We start from the raw sequence: 23,016 nt of genomic DNA on the forward strand, positions 1-23,016 counted from the left end.
CAAATCCCCTTCCCATTATGCTATTCCACTTTATAAAGCAAGACTATGCAAGAAACACAGGCATATCATAAAACCCCATGAAGTTTAACGACCAGAAAGTCTTCTGATTAACTTTTATGCATGTACAACAGTGCCCAGTATATTTTAGGCACGTCTATAAATAATGGTGGTGGTGAACGACTCCTCCGTCATACAATAATCCAAAACACACCACTAAGTAAACAGAACACCATATTCAGTTGGTGTGTTTTCTCAACCACTGAATAAACCCCACCGACAGTTTTTGAAGTCTACAAAGACTCAGAGCCACTAAGGGCGAGGAAGAAACAACCGCTATAGGCAAGAGCTGATGTGAGTCTTAAGCCTAATGAGGGTAACAGGTTGCACATGTCCCCTTCCTATTTTATTTTTGCTTCCCCTAATTAGTCACAAGAATGTAACCTAATCACAGAGTAATTCAAACCTTTGATTAATCAATACAAAGAGCTACCCATTGCTGTTATGCAATCAACCTTATTTGATATGGTTTTCATTAACAAATAGGATGCAAGGGCTCAGAGAGTAACAGCTCTCTGTGACTGGCTGGGAATCTTGTCTTTTGTCTGAATTTCTTTTCAATCAGCTGCAATATTGCACATCACAAGCAGTGTATTTTCCCCTGCAATCAGCATACACTGTGATGTTCTAACTGGGATAAAGAGTCCTTGCCACTGCCATAATTAAAGGCTTGTGATGAGCTTCTGAGGCTGCACCACACACTTACCTGGGAGTAAATCCCACTGATATGAATAAATGTAGACAGAATAGGTCTGTAAATCTTAATAGCTGGCTAGATCAAAAAACACCCATTCTTCCTCCACTTGAAAGTGTTAATTGTACTTTTTTTTGAAATAGTTTGTGAGATTCACATGCATCTAGCATCAACATCAGTGTTTAATTTTAATGGAGGTGCAATTGTTTCATCTTTCTAATATGGAGTTGTGACATACTTCCATCCCTTTCTTTTGGTTCTTAATGTTCTTCTGCTTCTGTATCAATGTTTCTTAAAAACTTATTTGTTAGCTTGTTTTCATAGCATGGATAGTGTTTCAGGCAATTTCAACATTTGTAATTTCTGCTATTAACTGGATTCACATGCAGCCCTCTACATGTCTTCTCAAAAACAATCTCCAATTGTTTTAATGGGACTTGCTCCCAGGTCATTGCCATAGGATTGCAACCTCAATCTATCAATCAGTTACCATTGTGAATTAGGTCAGTGTACTGAAACAGGGACATCTAAACTCATCTAAGCCCTCCTTTAAGACCACATACTGCATTAAAACCAAGTATTTGCAAATAACACCAATACAAAGGCATTTCCTCAAGAGCCAATGATCTTATAGCATATATATTATTTGATCTATTACAGTTTCAACAGCATTTGTGAATATATGTAATAAAAAAGGCTTGAATGTTCAGCGCTAATAACAGAGAAGATGAAAGATAAAAAGCTGACAAATTAATAGGATGTGAAATGACTGAAAATCTAAGAACTGGACAGCAAAGGAAGGAAGTTTACATAATAAAAAGCACACCCACAAATTATGTCTCTTTTCTACAGCCAGTGAAACTTGATTAAAAGTGATAAAGGCAAATTACTCAGTCATTATAGACATATAGCCACTCAACAAGCACCTTCATCTGGTCTTTGTCAGTTTGGAATCATTTCTACATTCCATAGGAAGATTGTCTCCTTTAATTTTTATATGTGTACAGAAACATGTATTCTATCTCCTCATATGCTATCATTTATAACAGCTTTGACTGTCACTCCATGTCCAGCAAATGCAACAAAAATATTTCCTATCCATTTCAGAAAAACTTCTGCAAAAAATTAGAAATGCAAATATTATTTATTTTAAAAAATAAATAAGGACCAGATGAAACCGCACTTAATTAATCCATGTTACCAAAAGGGATGGGTGCTGACAATGAGGATTCAGTTATTAACATGTTTGCAGGTTTGTTTTGGTTTGTTTTTTTAAAAAAAGAAAAAGGGGGAAGAATACAAGCAAGTCCCTTTTGCTTTCACCGTCTTCTGAGTTTTAGTTCTGAATAGTGACCTCTGGAAATATTCCAGTCAAAATAATTCTACAGCTGCATATAGCCTTTATATGACAGACATATGAACTGGCTAAGTCCATTATTGCAAAATGACATTTATTCTGGTATGAAATTATAAATCCACTGCAATTCATACTCCTTGTCCATTAAGGAGCTGCACAAATAAATCATTGATATGGCTTCAAGCAATCTGATGATATTAATAAACCTACCTCCAAAGAGGAAGAACAAACACAATTTCTCCATTATCCTCATACAATGAATAAATCCCATCACCTCTCCTCCCACGCTTTCATACAATAATCAAACTAGGAGCAGCCAAATCCACAAATCTGTTAAGGCCAAATACTTGCTTTTGGAGTTATTTAATCTCATTGGGACTAAACAGGTTTAAAACCAAGTACTTCAGCTGACTGGAGTTGTGGATGAATTTGAAAGCCCGTTTCCTAATGGGAGAAACCCCATCAAGGATAATTTCAAGTTACCCATTCCCCATCTTTCCTTTTCTAAACCTAATTCTCCACATTCCCTTCCATGCGATCAAGTTCTGCTCACCACATTGCTCACTGCCCACAACCTTCCTGTTCCCAAAATGGTGACTTTCCCACCACCACCCACCACCTCATCTTCAATTTTGTCTTAAAAGTTGCAAAACATATGGCGACAATAATTGTTCAAAGGGATGGAGGAAGAAGGGCTGGAATATTTAACCGAAGGTCCAAGGTATGAGATGGATGAGGGGAAAGCACAGCTGCGAAATTCACTCATACAGAGGAAAAGCCATGCAGTCTCCATCTCCTGACCTTCCCTGTCATTGAGGGAGAGGCTGGCAGGGCAAAGGTGAAAACATGTTCTTACCTTCGCTGCAGTCCTTCCCGCGGAAGCCAGTTTGGGAGCAATCACACACAGCCTGGTCATTGAGCACAGAGCAGACGCCTCCATTGAGGCAAACGTCATCCCTGGCGCACAGGTGGCTCTGTTCATCATCCAGCCGCACTTCTTGACTCTCCACAGGCGAGGACTGTGTGTAGTTGACCCTTACATCTGTTATCCATCCCTTGAAGGGCTCCCGGTCCTTCACCGAGGAGAGTGTTACTTTTAGAGTAGCTGAACGCAGCTCAGGAGGCAACCCTCCGAGAAAGAGGCCGCTGAAGACAGTCATGTCCCGTCGCTTGGATTTCACTTCCACCCACTTAGCCTCAGTCTGGTCGATTAGTAGCGTCGTGTTCTTAAAATTGCGGCGGACAACCACTGTGTGCCACAGGTTGTCGTTAACAGCCATGTCGGAAAGCAAGATGGCGGGTTCGGCACAGAAGATGGAGAAGCTGAGCTGGAGCCTCCCGCCTTGCGTCAGGATTAACTCCAAGAAGTCACAGAAGCCCTCGTCGTCAAAGTAAAGGACCAGGCCACTGGAACTGCGGGTCTTCATGTTGAAGCTCATTTCACTCTCGCAGCAGGCATTCCATTTAGGGAAACGAGTCCACTGGCCCTCTGCTCCTGGGAATTCCAGGCTGCTGCCAAGCTCGGCCCAGCATCCCAGGAGAAGGGCCATCCATAGTAGGAGGCAACCTCCACGCCTGAGGAGCACAGGCCCCATTCTTCGTGGGGTGGGGTGGGGGAGAGGGGGGAGAGGAGGGGGGAGTGGTGGTGGGGGGGTTGAAGCAGACAGGGTAAAATCTTTCCAGGAACCCCTCACACTAGGTAAGTTAACTCTTGCTTTCCTAATGTTCTGGGGAGGAATAGTGGAGTTGCCTCTCCTAGTAGGAGAGGCTCAGGGGAGGTGCACCCAAAATGTAAATCCCTCCTCCCTTCAAAAAAAAAAAGAAGAAGAAAAAGCAAAAAGCAAAATGAATGAAAGAGAATATTTTCAAGCACAAGCAAATGTGCAACTTTGACGGGGCTGTAAAAAAATGACTTTAGAAATAAAAGGCACTGGTAGATGCTATTCGGTCATCTGCTTGGCTTTCAAAGGAGATGTCTAAGGATGGATGAGTCAGCAGAAATTTTTACCATCAAACACCCATGTCACCAAGTTGGAAAGGAGATGGGATGATGTTCAGAGAGAAGGCCAACAAGCCACTCAGAAAACCTTCTCCAAAGATCCACAGGCCCACTGAGACTCGATCAATATCCCAGCACACATGGAGGAATCAGTATCCAAGCGCATGTAGAAGTCATGTTACCCGATAGCTGTATTTCCCCAGGATTCTCCCTCACCTTTCGCTGCAAGCAATTGCCGGATTACAATCCAGTCTTCTCAAGGCTGATCCTCTCATCAGATCATGGTCTGCTCGCCATGCAACAGATCAGGAGGAGATTCCCAATGGAGCTGAAATCCAGACACTGTCATGAAGCTCAGAAGCTACTTGAAATGCAAAGCTTACAGCTCCTGTATTGTTTTGGGGTTTTGTTTTCCTTGAGCAAGGCCCAAACTATGAAGATCCTGGTGTTTGATCGTTGGGGGGTTTTGCGCTGTGCTCTTTTCAAAATAAAAAAACCATCTGTGAAGATATAAAACAAAAGACAAGTACATTTCAAAACCACGAATGAAAAGTAAAACGAGCCTGTAAAAAGGGTGAGGGTAACCACAGATTTAAATGTAACCAGAGGCAAGTGCAGGCTCCCTTGCGACAATCAAGCTAAAGCGTCATGCTTTATGCCCTATGCTGGGGGGGGGGGCGGGGGGAGTTTCTTGTGATGAATTCCATTCAAGTTAACTCCATTAGTCACTGTTTTAAATGCCCAAGTCTGTTTGCAGCAGTAATTTTTTGGACTGGAAAAATCATTGGAAAAGCCTTTTTCATGTACAGAGCTTGTTATGGCAGAAAGGGGCACTTAAATGTGTTACTTATGTTTACTGCCATTTGGGCATCTTCAAACATAATTCATTACAGAAACAAACCTACGCCTACTATCCTCCATTCAGTGATGTTATTGCATGCTGTGAACCTGCTTATTTCCCCCCAGTGTTCTTAAATTCATGAAAATGGGACAAGATCACAACAAGGCCGAACAGACGGTGAATTACCATAGCTGTTGCATTCCTTGCTAGAAGTAGGATTGTGTTTGTTATGTCTATAATATTTCTTGGAATCTTTTAACTGTTGAAATTTTACATTATTGCAAAGGGGGGAGAAGCTGTATGATACAGCTAGATTGCTGTATCATACAGAACACAGTTCAGCCATCCTCTGCTATTACTCTTTTAGGACCAGGGATAGCCAACAGTGGCGTCTTCTAGACCCCAGCTCTCAATATCCCTGGCTATTTGTCATGATGGCTGAAGCTGATGGGAATTGTGGTCCAGGAACACCTGAAGGGGAACACATTGGCTACCTCTGCTTTAGGATAAAGGCCAAAGCCCTGTTCACATAAGCCTCTATATATACCTTCTCATCTTGGAATTAATTTGTGTGTGCGTGCGAGTGTTTTTGGGTGGTGTGGCTAAAGCAGTTTGCATGTTTTAAGAAATACATCTCCCCCACCACTGCTTTGAACTCTCCCAGTTGTATATTTAACTTAATGGATAATACATATTTACTGATAGCTTTTCTATCGTAAATCTGTGTCCCACTTTAGCAGCACAAGCTGTCATCCAGCAGAACTCAGGCACATGCAATAGCAACACACACACCCCCTCAAAAAAAAGCCTCAAAGTAGAAGTAACACCAGAGCACAACCTTCCCTAGACTATCAAATGTCATTTTCTTTCTTGATGTGCCTTGAGCAAATTTCACCCACTGCCATCCCTAATTTGCATTCTATTGCACAGTAACCAGGAGCATTCCAATGTTGTGCCAATCAGGTGGGAAGCTGAGGAGAAAGGGAATAGCCTGATGTTGTGCAGTGATTGGTAGGAAGCAGTATCTTGCAATTGTTGGTACAGTTTTGTATTTCAGAAAATGTTGGAATGAACAGTGCAGTGCTTTAGTAAATATAAATAATTTCAATCAGTTGCCAAGGTGCTTGACACATTTTAATGCCTTGTAAGTTCAAGATGGAGGGAGCCAACATTCTGTAATTTCTCAGGACATGTTTCTGTTTGTTTTTAATTTTTGCTTTTCAATTTTTGCTTCGCGCATTTTAATACTTTGCAATTTCAAAGGAACAGAAGAGGAAACGGATAGCAGTAGCACTATATAAGTCTTGGCACATTTGTAATTATTATTATTATTATTATTATTATTATTATTATTATTATTATTTATTAAATCTATATACTGCCCTTCACCCAAAGAACATGTTTAAGAACATAATAATGTGGTTTTCACAAGGTCAGACCACTGTTAAGTGAGTATTGTACCACTGACTGGAACTCACTTTCCAGTGTTTCTGATTACTTTTTCCTCATCCTAATGGGAGACTGAATGAATCTGGAACTTTCTCCATGCAAATAATGTTCTTTATCACTGAGCTATGGATCAGTTTACATCTCCCTGTATGAGTAAACGGGACTACTTGGTAACAGCTACACAAATCAAGAATAGGGCTTCATTTTATAATTGCTGAGAGTGAGCTCTATTTGAGGAGAGGGAAAGAAGTGTCTTTGTTGGGACTGAAATGCCCCTCTCAATAAGGTATTCCTTTATGAAGGGATGTGGGCAGTGCATCAGGATGTGAAGCTGTGTGGTAGAAAGGCAACTGTTCAATTAAATTAGAATGCATTTAGGGTGCTGTTCCCAAATGCATTCAGGGACCCACTAAATATGGCCATACCTTCCAACATTTCACAGATGAAAACAGGAGTGTGCTTCTAACATCCCAATTCTAACTCAGTGACCCTAGTCATTGCTCCACCATTGCCCATCTGTCAAAGGCTCCTTGTATCACCTGGTCTGCTTTAGCCTATCCTCCACTGAACGAGACCCAAAATGTGGCATCTGACAATGCAACCATGGGCAAAATGACAGGTTGCACGCTGCATGCTTACTATCAGTACTCATTGATAATTATAATTAATAATTATATGCACGTGAACTAGAGAAGAGGTGTATCATTGCACAGTCCACTTTTGATACTGGGTCTGAAGTGTGCGTAGAGGTAGGTGGAACTCTGAAGAATGCAAACCTGAGTACCTCGTGCTAGCAAAATGCTAGGATGCAGGGCCAACCCTACCATTGGGGGTAGGGGATACTGCAATTTATGGGAGGTGCTTGACCCCACCACTATTCCTTTAGAAAAAAATAAAGCTCCCCTTTTCCCTTCTATTATCCACCACCACCACTCCTTTAGAACCCCCTTTTGTGGGGCTGACAGGGCTGTTTGTACCACACCACCTCCCTCGACCTCACCTGCAACCCACAGCCCTCAGGTGTTGTGAGGGATGCTTCCCAGTCACCAGCTTCTTAGGTGGTGCCAGTCCAGCCAGCTTCTTTAAGCAGAAAGATGGGGACCACCGTGCCATATGCCTCAGGCGGCAAATTGTATTGGATCTACTCTGTGAGCAAGGCATCCTCCAAGGCAAAAACAAAAATGGGCGGAATAGGGGGCAAGCATTGATCAAGGTTTATGACGGATAATATGGAGTGTCCCTCATAAATAAGGAAAGGGGAAGCGCTTTAACGGTTGTGGGTTGTTGTGTTGGGGCTGCTGGTGGTTTGGTCAGCGCTGCTCAACTTGAGGTAAATTTCTTGGGCCCGAGACTGAGGGTCTTTTTCCACGCAGGCGCAGACGGCCTTGTGCGCGTTTGTTTGGACCCTTTGGGCAATAGCCGAGCACGGCCAGAACAGCAGCAGCAAAAGCCTCTCTTCACCTCCTGAGGCAAGAGCCAACCCCGCCGAGACTTCGACGGAAGACGCAGCCAGCAGGCCCTTCCCCACCTGGAGAGAGGCTCTGAGGCGGCAAGCGCCGCCAGCTGCCCCGGCCAGCCAGGTGTCTCTCCCCGCTGTCCGGAGGGCTGGCTAGGAAAAAGGCGCCACAATTTATGGCACCGCATTGAGCGTCCCCTGCCTCCTTCGTCCTCCCTCAGCCTCCTTCTGGCGCTCCCACACGCAGCGGCGGAGGCAGCAGCAGCAGCTCCGCCCCGCCTCGCTCCGCCTTCCTCTTGCCCGGCAGCGCGCGCGCTGCGCGCCAGGCTCGGAGGCCGCCGGTGCCTTGGCAATCTCGGCGCCTTGGCTGAAGGCAGGTGCGGGAAAGGGAAAGGAGCCCGGCTCCCCTTGGCTCTCCACAGCCCAGGCGCCGGCGGCGCACCCGCCTTCCCCCCGGGGAAAGAGAAGGAAGGAGGGGAAAGGAAGCGTCGTGCGTCTTCGTGCGCTTCGCGTGGTGTGTGTGTGTGTTTTGGAGAGCGGTGGCGCGCGCCTGTCTTTGGCCGAAAGTATCCGGGGAAAGGGGTGGGGATCTATAGAGCCTGCGGCCGGGGGAAAAAAAGATGCGTGATGCGAGAGGGTGGACGGGGTTCCTCGTCCAGCAGGTCTGGAGGAACGAAGGAGAATCGCCAGAACAGAAAGCATCTGGCTCCGCGCGCTGCTGGTGCCTCTGATTGGCCGGAGCTCTCCAAGGTCCCGCGCATCGCTTTCTCAGCTCTGCTTCACGAGACGCTTTTTAACTGCAAGGCTCCGACCCGCAAGCGGAGACCTTCCGCGCGCAAAACACACACACACACACGTGCGCTCTGGCTCGCTCGCCAAGAGTGTGGGTGTGCGCTGGATGCGACACACGCCGAGCATGGAGCCTGGGTGTTGTTGTTGTGTTTTATGCATGCAAAGCATGTGCTCTGTCCCTGAGCTGTGGCCCTCCTCGCAAAATAAAAGGGGCTCTCGTCTTTTGCATGTTAGGTAAGGCCCATCCTCTCACCAGCAGGAGTTCTCAATGGGCCCAGCTAACCAGAGATCCTTGGAACCGGAGACGCCAAGAATCCAAACCCGCATGCAAACCGTGCGCTCTGCCTGTAAACCCTTCCTGGAAATGTGGGTGTGCTCAGTGAAAAATGCTAAAGGAAAGGGGGGCCAGGCAATGAATATGTATCTGTGTTGGGATGCGGGGTGGGATAGTTCATTAATTACAGGAAATAGCTTCTTGAATGAGAGCTAATGAATTTGAAGGAGGATAACCTGTGTACGAGCTGGAGGGATTTTTTACTTGACCCAATGTTTCACGGTTGCGATGGGAGGTGGGGGAAAAAACAGAATTGCAGAGCAAAGCTGCAGGAAGGGGTTCATTTGTACAGATGCAGGTGTGTGCCAGGGAGAGAGAGAAAGAATCGCATGGAAGGGCTGTGGGGGTTTTGTGTGGCAGAGCAAGCAAAGGGGAGAGAATGCATCGATTTCAGGTGTTACAAAGAACTGCGGAAGGAACTGATTGTCTGCCTCACTCCCATTAGTGAAAAGAGGCTCTGTATGGGAGAGAGAGAGAGAGCCTTCCATCCACAGCAGTGAGCATCATAAGAGGCGTTTGGATAAGGAGTTGACTGTGCAAAAAAATAAAAAATAAAAGAGAGGAGGCAACCGAGGGTGTGATCATATCTATGACATGAGGTGTCATGATGGCGAGGCATGAGAGAGCAGGAACTGGCATTGTGGGGGGGGGGGAATGAGCACCCCCAAGGAGTATGTGGAAAGTGTGTTGTGTTGTTGGGTGGGTAAACTGCAGAGGTGATAAAGTGCATGTGAGAGAGGAATGGTATACACATGGCGATGGTGTGTCGTCATTAAATGTGCAACTTATTGCAGCCGCCGTTGTGATGGGTGAACACAAGGGGTTACTGCAAGTGAAACAGAAGGGGATTTTTTTTTGGGGGGGGGGGTTTCTCCCTGTGCCTTACTAAGACTGAAATGCATTTGCTGCAAGTAATGAGGAAAGTGTGTGTGTGTGCTTGTGGATTTGCATTTCTGTGTCTACAGGTTTGGAGATGAAAGGTGAAGAAACCTGGAGAGAGCAACTATGTGTGTAAAGTAGGGGGGGCTGTTGCTGAGGCCACTGTGAGAAGTTGATCATATGTGCGCCCAATGGCATATATGGTATGCATGCAGAGGGAATGGAAATCTCCCAGAGATATTATGTTTTCCAAAAGTTCCTGGAGCCACAGCCATCCAGTCTGTGGCTTGGAGGAGAGTTTTTGTTCCTGCATTTCATATAATCTTTAGAGAACGGCTATTTACAGGGGTGGTGAAGGTGCAAATCCAAAAGAGGACGAGAGATGGATGAGCTGTAGCTATGGATAGGTAATTGTCTGTATGATTTAAGAGCTAAAATGCTCTCAGAAAGGAGTCTCCTCTGGTCTGTGGTTGTGAGGTTATGTGGTTAATATTAGTATTTGGGGGGGGGGGGAATCATGTCTGTCCATCTCAAGAGGAAAGGCTATTGCTGGATTGACCACACATACGGGAAGGGTAGGAGCTGTGCCAGTGGGGAGGAAAAAGTGACCAGCTGCATTGCTGGAAGACTGGACAAGGCTGTATGTGCTTGTCTGAACACACAAAATACACCTAAGAGCCAGGAGTGAATAGCAGAGTGGTCCCTACAAGTGTCAGCAAGAGAGAGACACTGAGCTAAGGAGATCCCTCTTCAACATCCTTCTTAGATGAAATTGATGGCCAGCCCATTTCCTTCTTCTCTCCCTCTCTCTCTCCCCCTCCCACCCCATGCTCTCTGTGCTGCCCCCCTCCTCATGCATGCATATATATATATATATATATATATATATATATATAATGCCAAAACAGCAGCAAATAAAAAATAAATAAATAGCCACTTGCTTATTTATTATGGCTGATACAATGATAAACAGCACCGACTGTCTAGTCATTTGCAAAACAAGTGAAGTAGATATATATAATGGAAGATGGACTGCTGATTTAACAGGCATGCTTTTAAAGTGGGCTCTCAGACCTTTTAAATATATAAAGAAAGAGAGAGAGAGATTAAAACCTTTTTGTCCTTTCCCCCCTCCATTTAATAAGGTGGGGATACAGTGTTGCACCGCTCATCAATAAATGCAACGCCCTCCTCTAAGAAAAAAAAAAAAACCTGATCGGGGTTTTTAAAAATTAAAATCACGTTTTGGTCACAGGTGCCCCAACTGAGCTATTAAAACAAGGGCGGAGGAGCGGGGGGGTGAAGAAGGGAAGGAGACTTAAAGCAAGGGAGACTGATATGACAATAAATCCTTAATAAATAGCAGGTCATTTTGGCACATACAGTCTTGGCAGCGTCCTGCTGTTATAAGTGTCCATAGGATTTTCTCCGGGTGCGGGAAAGACCTGGAGAGCACACGAATGGCAGACTCAAATAAATAAAAAAGCGGGGAGCTCGGGGTGGAGGTGTTGGGGGGACACAAAAACAACCTTTGCTGCAGCCAAAGAGAGAAGCGCTTTAGTTCAAAAGCGAAATCCTTAACACCACCATTATTTGTATTTATTTATGGTTACTTAGCGCCCCCTCCCCCATTTTCGTATATCCCTACCTACTTATTTCCTAGCATCGAATCCTTTCTTTGGCTACTAAGGGGGAAAACACGGGGTTATTTTCCTTTTTTCCTCTACCAAGGAAGGCTGCAGATACATATATTGATATATACATACGGAAAAATCCAAAATAAGGCACCAACAAGGCTAAGAGCAATTTCTTCTAACCCATTAGGTGGGCAAAGGGGAGGCGATAGGGAGAACACCCCCCCAGCTCTCTCGAACGGATCTCCATCAAAAACGTCCCAAAATGCCAACCTTTCGTCAAACCACCTTGCCAGCTTCCCACCCGCTCCCGAAACGCTCCTTATTCCCATTGCCCCATCTCCTTCCAATGAAGGTGTGCTGGGAGGAAGGAAGGTGGCTGGGGGGGGGGAGTGGGGAGGTAAGGAAAGAGACATGCAAGAAGAGGATCGATTCCCACCCTCCCCTCTCCCCCCCACCATCCGCGAGTCTCCAAAACGCCAGCGAGAATTGCCTCCCCTCCCTCCCTTTCTCTCCCCCCCACCCCACCCCCGATCGCGAATAAATCACCACCGGCAGCCTTTCAACTTCCTAACCAGCCACCATCGCGCCGAGATCGTCTACCTCTTGCTTCTCCCCAAAAAAATTGAGGAAAACGCCGCACGCCAAGCCGGGGCGCCTTCTCGCGCCTTCTCCTGCCTCCTCGACGGACCAGAGCGTCCCTAACCCGGGTCCTTAACGCCCGCAGCCTCCCCGATCTCCTCCGCTGCCGCCGCCGCCGCCACCTGTCCCCTCCCCAAGCCATCTATTTACCTGCACGGCTGTTCCTTTCCGCTCGCAAGGACGGCTCTCGAGGCATGTGTTGGCCAAAGAGAATTTCCCTTAGGTTCCTTTTCTCTCTCTCTCTCTCCCTTTCCTTCTCTTCTTCCTTCCTCCCTTCCCTCCTCTCCCTCCCCTGAATAAGGCAGGATCGGCGGGGGTGGGGGAGAGAGAGAGAGAGAAAAAGAGACGAAGCAAGGGGTAGAAAGGGAGGGGGGTCTTAAAAAAAAAAAAAAAGTGCCGTCCGTTGCCTTTTCAGCAGCGTCAGGCTCCGGCTTCTCTGTATCTCGCAGAACCGGGGAGGAGAGGCAAGCGAAAAGGAGGGCTGGCGGGGGCCCACGTGACCGCCTGGTTGCTGTCTGTCTGCAAGAGGAGGGAGGAGCCGTCCTCTCTGCAGCATCGTGGACAGTAGCCGCTCCCTCCTTCCTTCCCTCCCTCCCTCTTTCCACAGCAGCCTCCATCTCTCCATCACAGCCAGGCTGGAGCCAAAGGGGAGAGACAGGTCCGCGCTTCATCTTCTGGGGTGGGGTGGACTTGGGAGCGGGGGACGCAGGGTAGAACGAAATGCAATTTACAGATTGGATCCAAAACAGCCCCTTTGTTCCTTTTTTTCCTTTCTCTTTTTTGCACCAAATTCTGATCTTCTCTTCAAAGCCGGTGACGTGATCGTGCTTTCTAACACGCCCCCTCCCCGAGCCTTTTCCACAGCAGGGATCCTGTATATAGAGATGTGTCCTGCTGTTTCAGGTTTCCCCCCACCCCACCCCCCAAAAATGGAAACCTCGTGGAGCTTTGCCTAGCGGTCGGTGGGTAGCAGAGGATGGGAACTGAGGAGGCAACCCCCCCCCCCCAATATTCCCCGCCTTCAGACCAGCTCTGGGTTTCCACAAGAGGCACGCAGGCACGCACCCTCCCGTTACACACAGACACACACAGCCCTGTTGTATTTATGTATGGATCAAGGCAAACATGCAACTTTATTTACAGAAAGAAAAGATGACGACGCAAGTGGACCTTCCTTTATGCAGGGATGTTGAATGTTCCAGCACGTGCTCAGACAGCATTTGTATTTGTGTGTGCGTGTGTGTGTATGAGAGAGAGAAGTTTCCCTGCAACTCAATGGATTAATGCTATAGATGGAACCACCTTCTCTTGTGTCTTCTTCCAGGAGAAACAGTAGAAAGCCAAGTGAGAGATGAGAATAAGAAGAGCTCTGCTGTAAAGTCTACCTAAAGGTAAAGGGACCCCTGACCATTAGGTCCAGTCGTGACCGACTCTGGGGTTGCGGCGCTCATCTCGCTTTATTGGCTGAGGGAGCTGGCGTACAGCTTCCGAGTCATGTGGCCAGCATGACTAAGCCGCTTCTGGTGAACCAGAGCAGCGCACGGAAACGCCATTTACCTTCCCGCCAGAGCGGTACCTATTTATCTACTTGCACTTTGACGTGCTTTCAAACTGTTAGGCTGGCAGGAGCTGGGACCGAGGAACGGGAGCTCACCCCTTCACGGGGATTTGAACCGCCGACCTTCTGATCGGCAAGTCCTAGGCTCTGTGGTTTAACCCACAGCACCACCTGCGTCCCCAAAGTCTACCTAGTTCACCCTTATCACCAGTTAGACAGATACCTTTGGGGACCTCTGACAAGAAAGACATGAAGGCACCAGTCATCTTCTGTCGCCTGCCTCCAAAATCTGGTACTTTGAGAAGTATACTGCCTCTGAATGTGATGGTTCTAGTGAACTAGCATGGCTAACAGCCTATCCGCTATGAATATGCCTCATTTTAAAACCCAGCTAATGGCTGGGGTGCTTGTCAGCTTTTGATGTGCAAAGGATCCTGCCTTAGGACTAGCCCTTTGGCTGCATCTTCTGGTCTCTCCTCTACCATTGTGAGTCTTCAAAATGTTTTGTCCCCATAAAGCCCAAACAGCTTTCTTCCAGCAAAATAATTCCAAAGCAGAAATAAATCAACCTTGCCACTTCCAGGTGAAGTCTGTATGCCTGTATGTTAAGTCAGGCTAGCCACTCTGACAGCTGGATCTTCCTTGTTTTAGGTTGTCAGGCTGGGATGGGATATTCTAGCACCAGATTTGAAAACTTAACTCTATGCTACCACATATATACACTGGCAGAACAGTGAACTGCAAGCTCTGATGCACAAAACTCTTTACTCACCCCAGTTCCAACCGGATGCCTGCAAGATTCAGCAACTCAAATAAGCACAAAGTTTGAAAAGACTGACTTGCAAAAAATTGGACTCCAATTTTTGTGGCGATTCCTTTGCCAGGTCTCAAAGGAAGACAGTCGAGTCCAATCACTTTGAAAATTCGGTTTCATACGTGAAATCCAAATTCATAGAGTGAAATCAGGGATTTGCCTCAATACTATTTTTCCATGTTTACACACATACCAATCTTCATTTTAGTGGTAATGCAGTTTAGCGGTTCTTGAAACACCATATGTATACAGTGCCTAGACAATCACAGAGCACCACAATGGTCTTACTCGCTGTCCTCCTTAATTCTCACCTAGCTCTGTTTCCCTCCTCAAGCTCTGCTTGTGTCTAAATTCTGCTCCTTGATCTGGGCTGGAGTCTTAAACTACAAAGACATGCACTGTCTTGAGCTAGTGCACCTTGCCTAGACAGATCGTACCACTCCTTGCCTCTGCTGTGCTTTTAAACTAGCACTTCACCTTTGATCTGAAAATCAGATATGAGAGCTTGGACTGTTTTTGTCAACATGGCTCAGTGGAGGAACACATGCATTGGAGGATAAGACTCTCAGTGGCTAGGCTACTAACCCTGATGAATGTGTTCTACCTCTGTTAACAGAGGCAGTATGTTTCTGAATGCTGGTGGCTGGGAAGTTCTGGAGAGAAGAGTGTTGTTGTACTCAGATCCTTCTTTTTTATATATATATAAATTTTTATTAGTTTTTCAACATATCATTTTCAACAATAATTAAACATACTTTTACATCTTATACAATTTTTTGACTTCCATCAATCACATCTGAAAATTTTCCAATCTATTCACTTAATTTACATTTCTTATTTTCACTATTACTTTTAAATCTCATAACTAATATCTCTTTTCTTTCTCTTCTTTGCAATATTTCATATATTTCTCCTTATAAAACTTATTGTAGTCCTACTAGCGTAATTTGTTGATTACGGTTGCTCTTCAAATAATTCGTATATTTCTTCCAATCTTCTGTAAATCCCTGGTCCCGCAGGTTTCGAATCCTTCCTGTCATTTTATCCAATTCTGCGTAGTCCATTAATTTTATCTGCCAGTCTTCTTTCGTCGGTATTTCTTCTTGCTTCCATTTCTGAGCCAACAATACTCTTGCCGCTGTTGTTACATATAGTGCTCAGATCCTTCTTGCATGCTTCCCCATGGCATATGATTGGCCACTGGACTAGTTGGGCCACTGGCCTGATCCAGCAGGCTCTTCTTATGTTCTTGTACAGAAGGCCACAGGTTCAATCCCTGGTATATGCAGGTACGACTGGGAATGCTCCGGTCAGAGTAGGCTACACTGAGCAAGATTGACCTGTGGTCTGACTTGGTATAAGAAAGCTCATTGTGTTTCTGTATTCTTACCATCTTCTTGTGCAAACAGTCCTAGAAGGATTTGCCCACAATTTCGACACACTTTGCTTCCAGCAGGCCAACTTCTGAGCATAGGCATAAAATGGGAATGAGGATACTCCAGTAACATTTTGAAATAAAACATTAATCAAGGACAACATTACGCTGTTCCATTAATTTATGTGTGTTTAGAGGGAGGAGAGGAGGAGGAAGCAGCTGGGGTTCACAAAGACTCTGCCTGAGATTCTTGAAAGCTTACACCGATCTGGATTTATTGTACTGCTCTAGAGGAACCATTCTTATGACTCTGCAAAGTGAGGGGCACCAACCTTTTTTGAATCAGTGATTGTTGAGGAAGTGCCGTGGGCACCAGCCACAAAATGGCTGCCTTGGGGGCATGTTACAACACAAAGTGGCTGCCACCGGGGCTGGATTTAGGTTTGATGAGGCCCTAAGCTACTGAAGGTGATAAGGCCCTTTATATGTCCAGCTGTCCTTTGTCAACAACAAATTGTGGCTGTTTTTTGTTGTTGAATATATGCTATATAGCAATTTATGGACCTAATAGGTATCTAAAGCCATTTGCACATAACTAATATGGATTTTTATCAAAGTAATTGTTGAACTGAAATACAATTAAGAAGAAGTATATTAATAGTGAAATAATTATTAAGCTCTAACTGTATGTAGGTTTTATTTTATTTGTTTTTTTATCTTATATTTTGGAAATGTCCATCCAGTTTTTTCCCCCTTTAATTTTTTTGGGGGCCCCCAAGAGAGTGGGGCCCTAAGCTATAGCTTGTTTAGCTATCTGGCACTGGTTGCCACATCTGAAAGAGCAGGAAAAGAGATGGAATCACAAAATGTGATGGAAAGGCACCTATACTTTTGCACTCACTTTCGGAGAGAAGCTCTTTTCACCTCTCCGCTCAGAACAGATGGGAGTGTGGCTGTCCAGTCCTGACAACAAATTAAATGTGGGCATGTTTAAGGGTGACATTTAGTGTAGGAAATGGTGGACCACCGCAAACAGGAACTAAGCAGGAATAGCAAGCAGTCTCTCATGCAATATGGATTTCTGAGGGGATATTTATTGAGACCTAAGGCAGGCCTCAAAAGAGGTACTGGTGGGCACACCTGTTGCTGACCCCTGTTCCTCCCCCTCCTCCTCCTTTGCTTCCAGTTGTGTTTTGTATACACAATCAGTCTTGCTAAGCTGGAATAAGTAGATGGATTTCCTCAATTTTTCACTGTAGGCCTATAGGGGTATTGCCCAATAGTAAATGATAAATCCATATCCTAAAGAGTCGGCTCCATAAAGGACTGATGGGAAAGTCAATGGAAGTTTTCTCAACGGCCTTGTGCAATGCTTCAGAAGATGCAACGGGAAAGTGACATGGTTATGATCACTGATGAACCAGCAACAGTTGACATTCAAAGATATACATGCACCCCCTTCACTCATTCATGGAGCCAACTAGGCAGCTAGTTATGGGTGGAATCGTATCAGTAACACCAACACAATGTGTCGTTTCCTAATGGTCAAGCACCTCAGTAATTTATCTTTGCAATGACAACAAATAAAGTGATACATTGCTCTTAGCTCTAATTCCTTCCCGGTCTCTAATTGTGACAATATCTTACCTGCAACATGTTGAAGGACACAATCCTTGCTTTGGGTGCAAGATGTCCTGGGTTTGTTACCCAGACAAGCTCGTGTGCTAGGCTGTGCTACTTTCCTAGAAAAAGAGGTGCTGGAACTCTCCATGAACGCCCTCCTTGTTCTCTTAGAATGGTAACGGCACCCACCTGGGAGGTGCCGGAACTGAGTTTCGGTGAGTTCTGGTTGAAAAAAAAGCCCCAGTGCTGGGGTTATAGGTGGGTCTTTATCTGGTGGAAGATTATATGAAAGGTCTGTGCCTGAAAGCATGGAGAGCTGCTGCTAGCCAGAATAGACTATGTAGGGCTAAGTAAAGGTAAAGGTACCCCTGACCGTTAGGTCCAGTCGTGGACGACTCCGGGGTTGCACGCTCAACTTGCTCTATAGGCCGAGGGAGCCGGCGTTTGTCCGCAGACAGCTTCTGGGTCATGTGGCCAGCATGACTAAGCTGCTTCTGGTGAACCAGAGTAGTGCACAGAAACGCCGTTTACCTTCCCGCCGGAGTGGTACCTATTTATCTACTTGCACTTTGACATGCTTTCAAACTGCTAGGTGGGCAGGAGCTGGGACCAAACAACGGGAGCTCACCCCGTCGTGGGGATTCAAACTGCCAACCTTCTGATCAGCAAGTGGTTTAGACCACAGCGCCACCTGCATCCCTCTATGTAGGGCTAGATGGACCAAAAACTGTGGACTTCCTATGTTTCTTAACCATTGGTCCCTGAAATTGGGAGAAGGAAGAAGGATTCAGACTACCGAGTGGAAACTTAGCATCAGCCAACTCCACCCCATGTTTCATTTTCTACTGTGGGTCATCCAACCGAAAGGAAAGAGGAGGAAAACACAAGTCTATTTAACCGCAATTCTGTACCCACACACATGAAAAACAAGATGCAGAGAGGCACCAGTGGCCCTAGGAGTTATAAACCCCTTTTGTCCTCCCCCGCTGCTTCCTCGGAGTCTGCTGCCACTGTTCCAGCATGTAAGGTAGGCTAGTCTCAAAACTAACTAAGGCTGCAGTAAGTGGCACTGAATACAGCAGGACTCATAAGCATGCATAAGACCGCAAAATGAGGCTGAAACTCATAGATTCCTGCTGTAACAGTGCATGTTTTAATGAGAAGCAAGTCCTGCTGCGTTCAATGGGGTTTACGCCTTAGTATGCATGCATAGGACTTCAGCCTGACACTTTTCAATGTATCAGTTATAAACAATTAAATGTGTAAACTTTCCTCACAAATTAAAAACCCTTCTCCAGATCATGTCTTCTTCCTTAACAAGCCCAGTACTATATATATTTATATTGCAAAGTCTTGAAAACCACAATTTGTCTGCTGGGGAGTAACTGTTTCAGAATTCCATTTCACTAACAATTGTGCTTGGGCTATAGTGCCATTTTTAAACAACCATTCATTGTGACAAGTAGCCTTGGGTGGCACAGTAATTGAAATTGTGGTGCTGGTTGTCAACGCTAAAAATGCAAGATTCAAGGAGTGGGTTTCTTTCCCTCCCCCCAACACCGTCTTCGCCTTTCCAAGAGCTCATACTGATTGTCAGGGGTTCAGCAAATTATTGCTGCGGGCAGATGAACACATGGATTTTCCTGATGTTTGCAGATTTTAGGACGCTGAAATTATGCAAATGGCTCACAGTTTGCCCAAAGAGCAAATTAGCACAGTGCACCTGTGGCAAGTGGTATGTATGCATTGCAACTGAAGTGTGAACATTCAGAACATTTTACCTCATTAACACTCCAGGAGTAGCTGCATCTTATTGCTTTATTGTTGCAATCTTTGTAACTGCTTCCTGCGGCCATTTTGCATCAGTTTGTGTAACACAGGTTCTTATGCCAAGCCTTTGGGAAGCCTCCACTGAACTCCCTTGGCATTTAAGTACCTTTGGCACTAAGAATGCTTGACCAGGTAAGGTTATTGTGTGCCCAGAATTTGTGCAGATTTTACAATGGCCCAGTGACTCAAATGCTATCCCTGGATGTGGTGGGAGTGGCTGCTCATGGCATATTAATTAATAGACAAATGATATAAAACAAAATGATACAAAATTGCAACATCCTATTCAGGGCCTGGGGTCTAAAGACACATGGTTGTGGTATCCTCTTGAATCACCCCCCCCACCCTGCTATTCAAAGGGGACTTTCTGGTGCAGCATCCAAAACAACATGTCTTGTGTGTTCAGAGATGTCTTAGGCACACATAAGGAACTCTTGGGGTTCAAGATGACTAAGAAGAAGACAAACCAGTGCACAGTAAATTAAAATTGGTGCTTCAAGATCTTCCACAGTGGTACCTTGGGTTAAGAACTTAATTTGTTCTGCAGGTCCGTTCTTAACCTGAAACTGTTCTTAACCTGAGGTGCCACTTTAGCTAATGGGGCTTCCTGCTGCCGCCATTCCGCCAACACTTGATTTCTGTTCTCCTCCTGAAGCAAAGTTCTTAACCTGAGGTACTATTTCTGGGTTAGCAGAGTCTGTAACCTGAAGCATCGGTAACCTGAAGTGTCGGTAACCTGAGGTACCACTGTACTTGGCTTCTTCTTGAAAAGGAACCTAGCTTAGTAGTAGAAAATCAGCTTTGCATGCAGAAGGTCCCAGGTTTGATTTCCAACATTTCTAGGCTGCGGAGGGAAAGAACCTGTATAAAACTATGGAGAGGTGCTTCTAGTCAGTAATACTGAGCTAGATGGTTTTGACTCAGTATAATGCAGCTTCATTGTACTATTTGTACCTGACACCTTCATTGTACTATTTCTGACATCTGCTTAAAATCGTTTTGCTTAGGCAAGGCTATCCAGACATGCAGATGCTGACATGTTGGATTCTCTTTTTAGTTTACCACTGACTTTGTTTTTTAAAAAATGTTTTTAATTACTTGTTTTTAACTGTTTTCATTAGTAATTGTTTTAATGTTACTTGCAAACTGCTTAGAGGTTTTATTACAATCGAGTGTTCCATGCATTTTATAGATAAATAATTTTTTTAAAAAGTGTGATTTGTTTCATTTCTGCAATTAATCCAGAATGCGGCAGCCAGACTGGTGACTGTAAGTGGCCATGGGACCATATAACACCAGACCTGAGAGACTTGCATTGGCTCCCAGTACGTTTCCGAGCACAATTCAAAGTGTTGGTGCTGACCTTTAAAGCCCTAAATGGCCTTGGCCCAGTATACCTGGAGGAGCGTCTCCACCCCCATCGTTCAGCCCAGACACTGAGGTCCAGCTCCAAGGGCCTTCTGGCAGTTTCCTCATTGCAGGAAGTGAGGTTACAGAGAACCAGGCAGAGGGCCTTCTTGGTAGTGGCACCCACCCTGTGGAACGCCCTCCCAGCAGATGTCAATGAAATAAACAACTACCTGACTTTTAGAGGAAATCGGAAGGCAGCCCTGTTTAGGGAAGTTTTTAATGTTTAATGCTGTATTGTGTTTTTAATATTCAGTTGGGAGCCACTAATAATTATTCATTACTGATTTGGGATGACTTCATTCATTTCTATGGTTCCCAACGGCTTTTGTTTGCAAAGAGACAGAATGCATCATCACCTTACCAGAGTAATGTGCAAGGATGTCCAAAGATCGACATTGCCCACGATGACTATTTGCAATGCTCAAATTCAGAGGAAGAGTGATACTGGATGCCAATGGTTGGAAGATACACAGCAGAAGAGGGATATTGCCTTCACTAACTGTTTGTGGGTTTATCAAAGCAACTTGCTGATTTGCTGTGGAAACAGGACAATGGTCCCTGAAGCCAAACTTCCTGCATTCAGCACTGGCCTAATTCTGCAGAACTCATTCCCTTATCCAAACTGGAGCACATAGAGATATTGCAACCTATATATGGGATTGCAGGGTTTCTTTGAGGGGTTGTTTTTTGTTGGGTGAGTGGGATTTATAGCAATCCCACTGCTGTCCAATGCTGCTGTCCAATGAGGAAGGAGAGGAGGAGAGATCAGAGGATACAACTGGTGGGGACAGTGGAGGTCCATCCACATAAAGGAGAGATTCTCTAGCATCTTCCTCCTAGCCCCACCCCCCAACCCATTCCTTCCCTGCACTTGCATTGCAATGCTGAAAAGGACCCAATATTGCTTGATTTTTCATTTGTAACTGTTATCACTGTGGGATGTAAGAATCAGGTTCAGTCAAACAAAACATTGCTAGAGTAGACATGAAGGTTGTCTCAGTCCTCCAGCTGGAACGTCCTGCTTTCCAGGACTGAGACGAAACTTCCTATGTGTAACTTGAGATGGGCGTGGCCTCTCCTGAAGTAGAAAGAACCAGAACCACAGGCTGGCGACCATCTTGTCTCTCTTGTCTCTTTTGATGCCATCTTAACAACAGCACTAATAAGATGCAGCCTTGGCTCCAGGCCAAGAGAAGAAAAGGGGGGCTTTCTCCCATAAGGAGATAGTCACCACATTTAAACTATGTTCCAACCTTTTAAGTCTACCTTCTGGGAACCTTTGTGTGACCAGATGATTACTTGTGAGTAAATGTTTTATACTTTACAGAAGACTGTGTAGCGTCTTATTTTAGGAGGGATTAAACGGGGAAAATACCAGGAAATATTTACAGAGACTCTAACGAGTCTGAGCAAGCTATCTGCTGTGTGTGTTTAAAAAAGGGGAATGTTAACTCTGCTGATTTTGTTGAACTTGTAAAGACAAGTTGAGATAGGATATCTTAGACAATATATCCTCTCCCGCAGCCCTAAACATTCCCACAATCACAAGTCTGTTGTGTTGCACCATTTAGAAAACTCAATACAAATTATTTATAAAAATTATATGAACTTCAGATAACAAAGTAATCAATTGAATCTGCATAACTTTGCATGTGAAAAATATAGTTCTAAAGGGTTTTTAAAAAACATTCCTCTTTTTGGAGGGGGCATGCATGTGTCACAGGATAATTGATTTTTAAAGTGGCATTCTCCCTTATGGGAAGGAAAGCGTCTTCTAATGCTGTATTTGCAACCTGCAGTTTGCATCAGTGTATTTCAAAGCATAATAAGACAATTTTAATTGTGCAGTTATTTCTTTTTCAGTCTATCAAAATGTTTTAAATTGATTAACTTGATGAATCAACTAAATGTTGCAGCCTTCTATAGTCTATATTTTAAAGGCCCAGAGAACAGTCTGTGCTTGGTGTACATAATGAAGTTCTACAGTTGGAGCTAAGCAGGTCTAGAGACAGCCTCGGAATAATATGTAAGCTGCTTAGAGGAAGATTAGAGCATGGGCAATTATTAACTAAATTGCCAAAGAGAACTATATTTGAGCAGCATCTGTAATGCCTACTTAAAACAAAACAAAAAAAACCCCAAAACCATAGATTCTTCTGGAATCCGAAAGAGGGAAGAAATTGCCTGAAAGTGGTGTCTTGGTGCATGACCTTTCTATGCTAAATATATCTACTGGAACAGATATTTTGGCATCCTGTTGACCAGACTGTCC

General features: G+C 44.9%; 1 protein-coding gene and 1 long non-coding RNA gene across 47 annotated transcripts in view; one reads left to right on the plus strand and one right to left on the minus strand.

Moving 5' to 3' along the window:
* NRXN1 (neurexin 1) overlaps positions 1-12,646 on the minus strand; it is a 986,669-nt gene extending 974,023 nt beyond the window's left edge. For 26 of the 46 annotated variants that reach the window (XM_083604813.1, XM_083604810.1, XM_083604804.1 and 23 more), the window contains exons 1-2: positions 12,285-12,646; positions 2,965-4,607 (exon numbers count right to left, since the gene is read on the minus strand). In XM_083604813.1, coding sequence (XP_083460939.1) covers positions 2,965-3,703 — 739 coding nt within the window. In that variant the 5' untranslated portion in view covers positions 3,704-4,607; positions 12,285-12,646. The remainder of the gene's footprint in view (positions 1-2,964; positions 4,608-12,284) is intronic. The other 20 variants (XM_083604780.1, XM_083604776.1, XM_083604802.1 and 17 more) reach the window with 2 other exon arrangements.
* LOC310758919 overlaps positions 1-23,016 on the plus strand; it is a 438,564-nt gene that overhangs the window by 363,161 nt on the left and 52,387 nt on the right. The window lies entirely within an intron of this gene.

The sequence above is a fragment of the Podarcis filfolensis genome, assembly GCF_964270895.1.
Source record: "Podarcis filfolensis genome assembly, chromosome: 3".
Taxonomy (NCBI): domain Eukaryota; kingdom Metazoa; phylum Chordata; class Lepidosauria; order Squamata; family Lacertidae; genus Podarcis; species Podarcis filfolensis.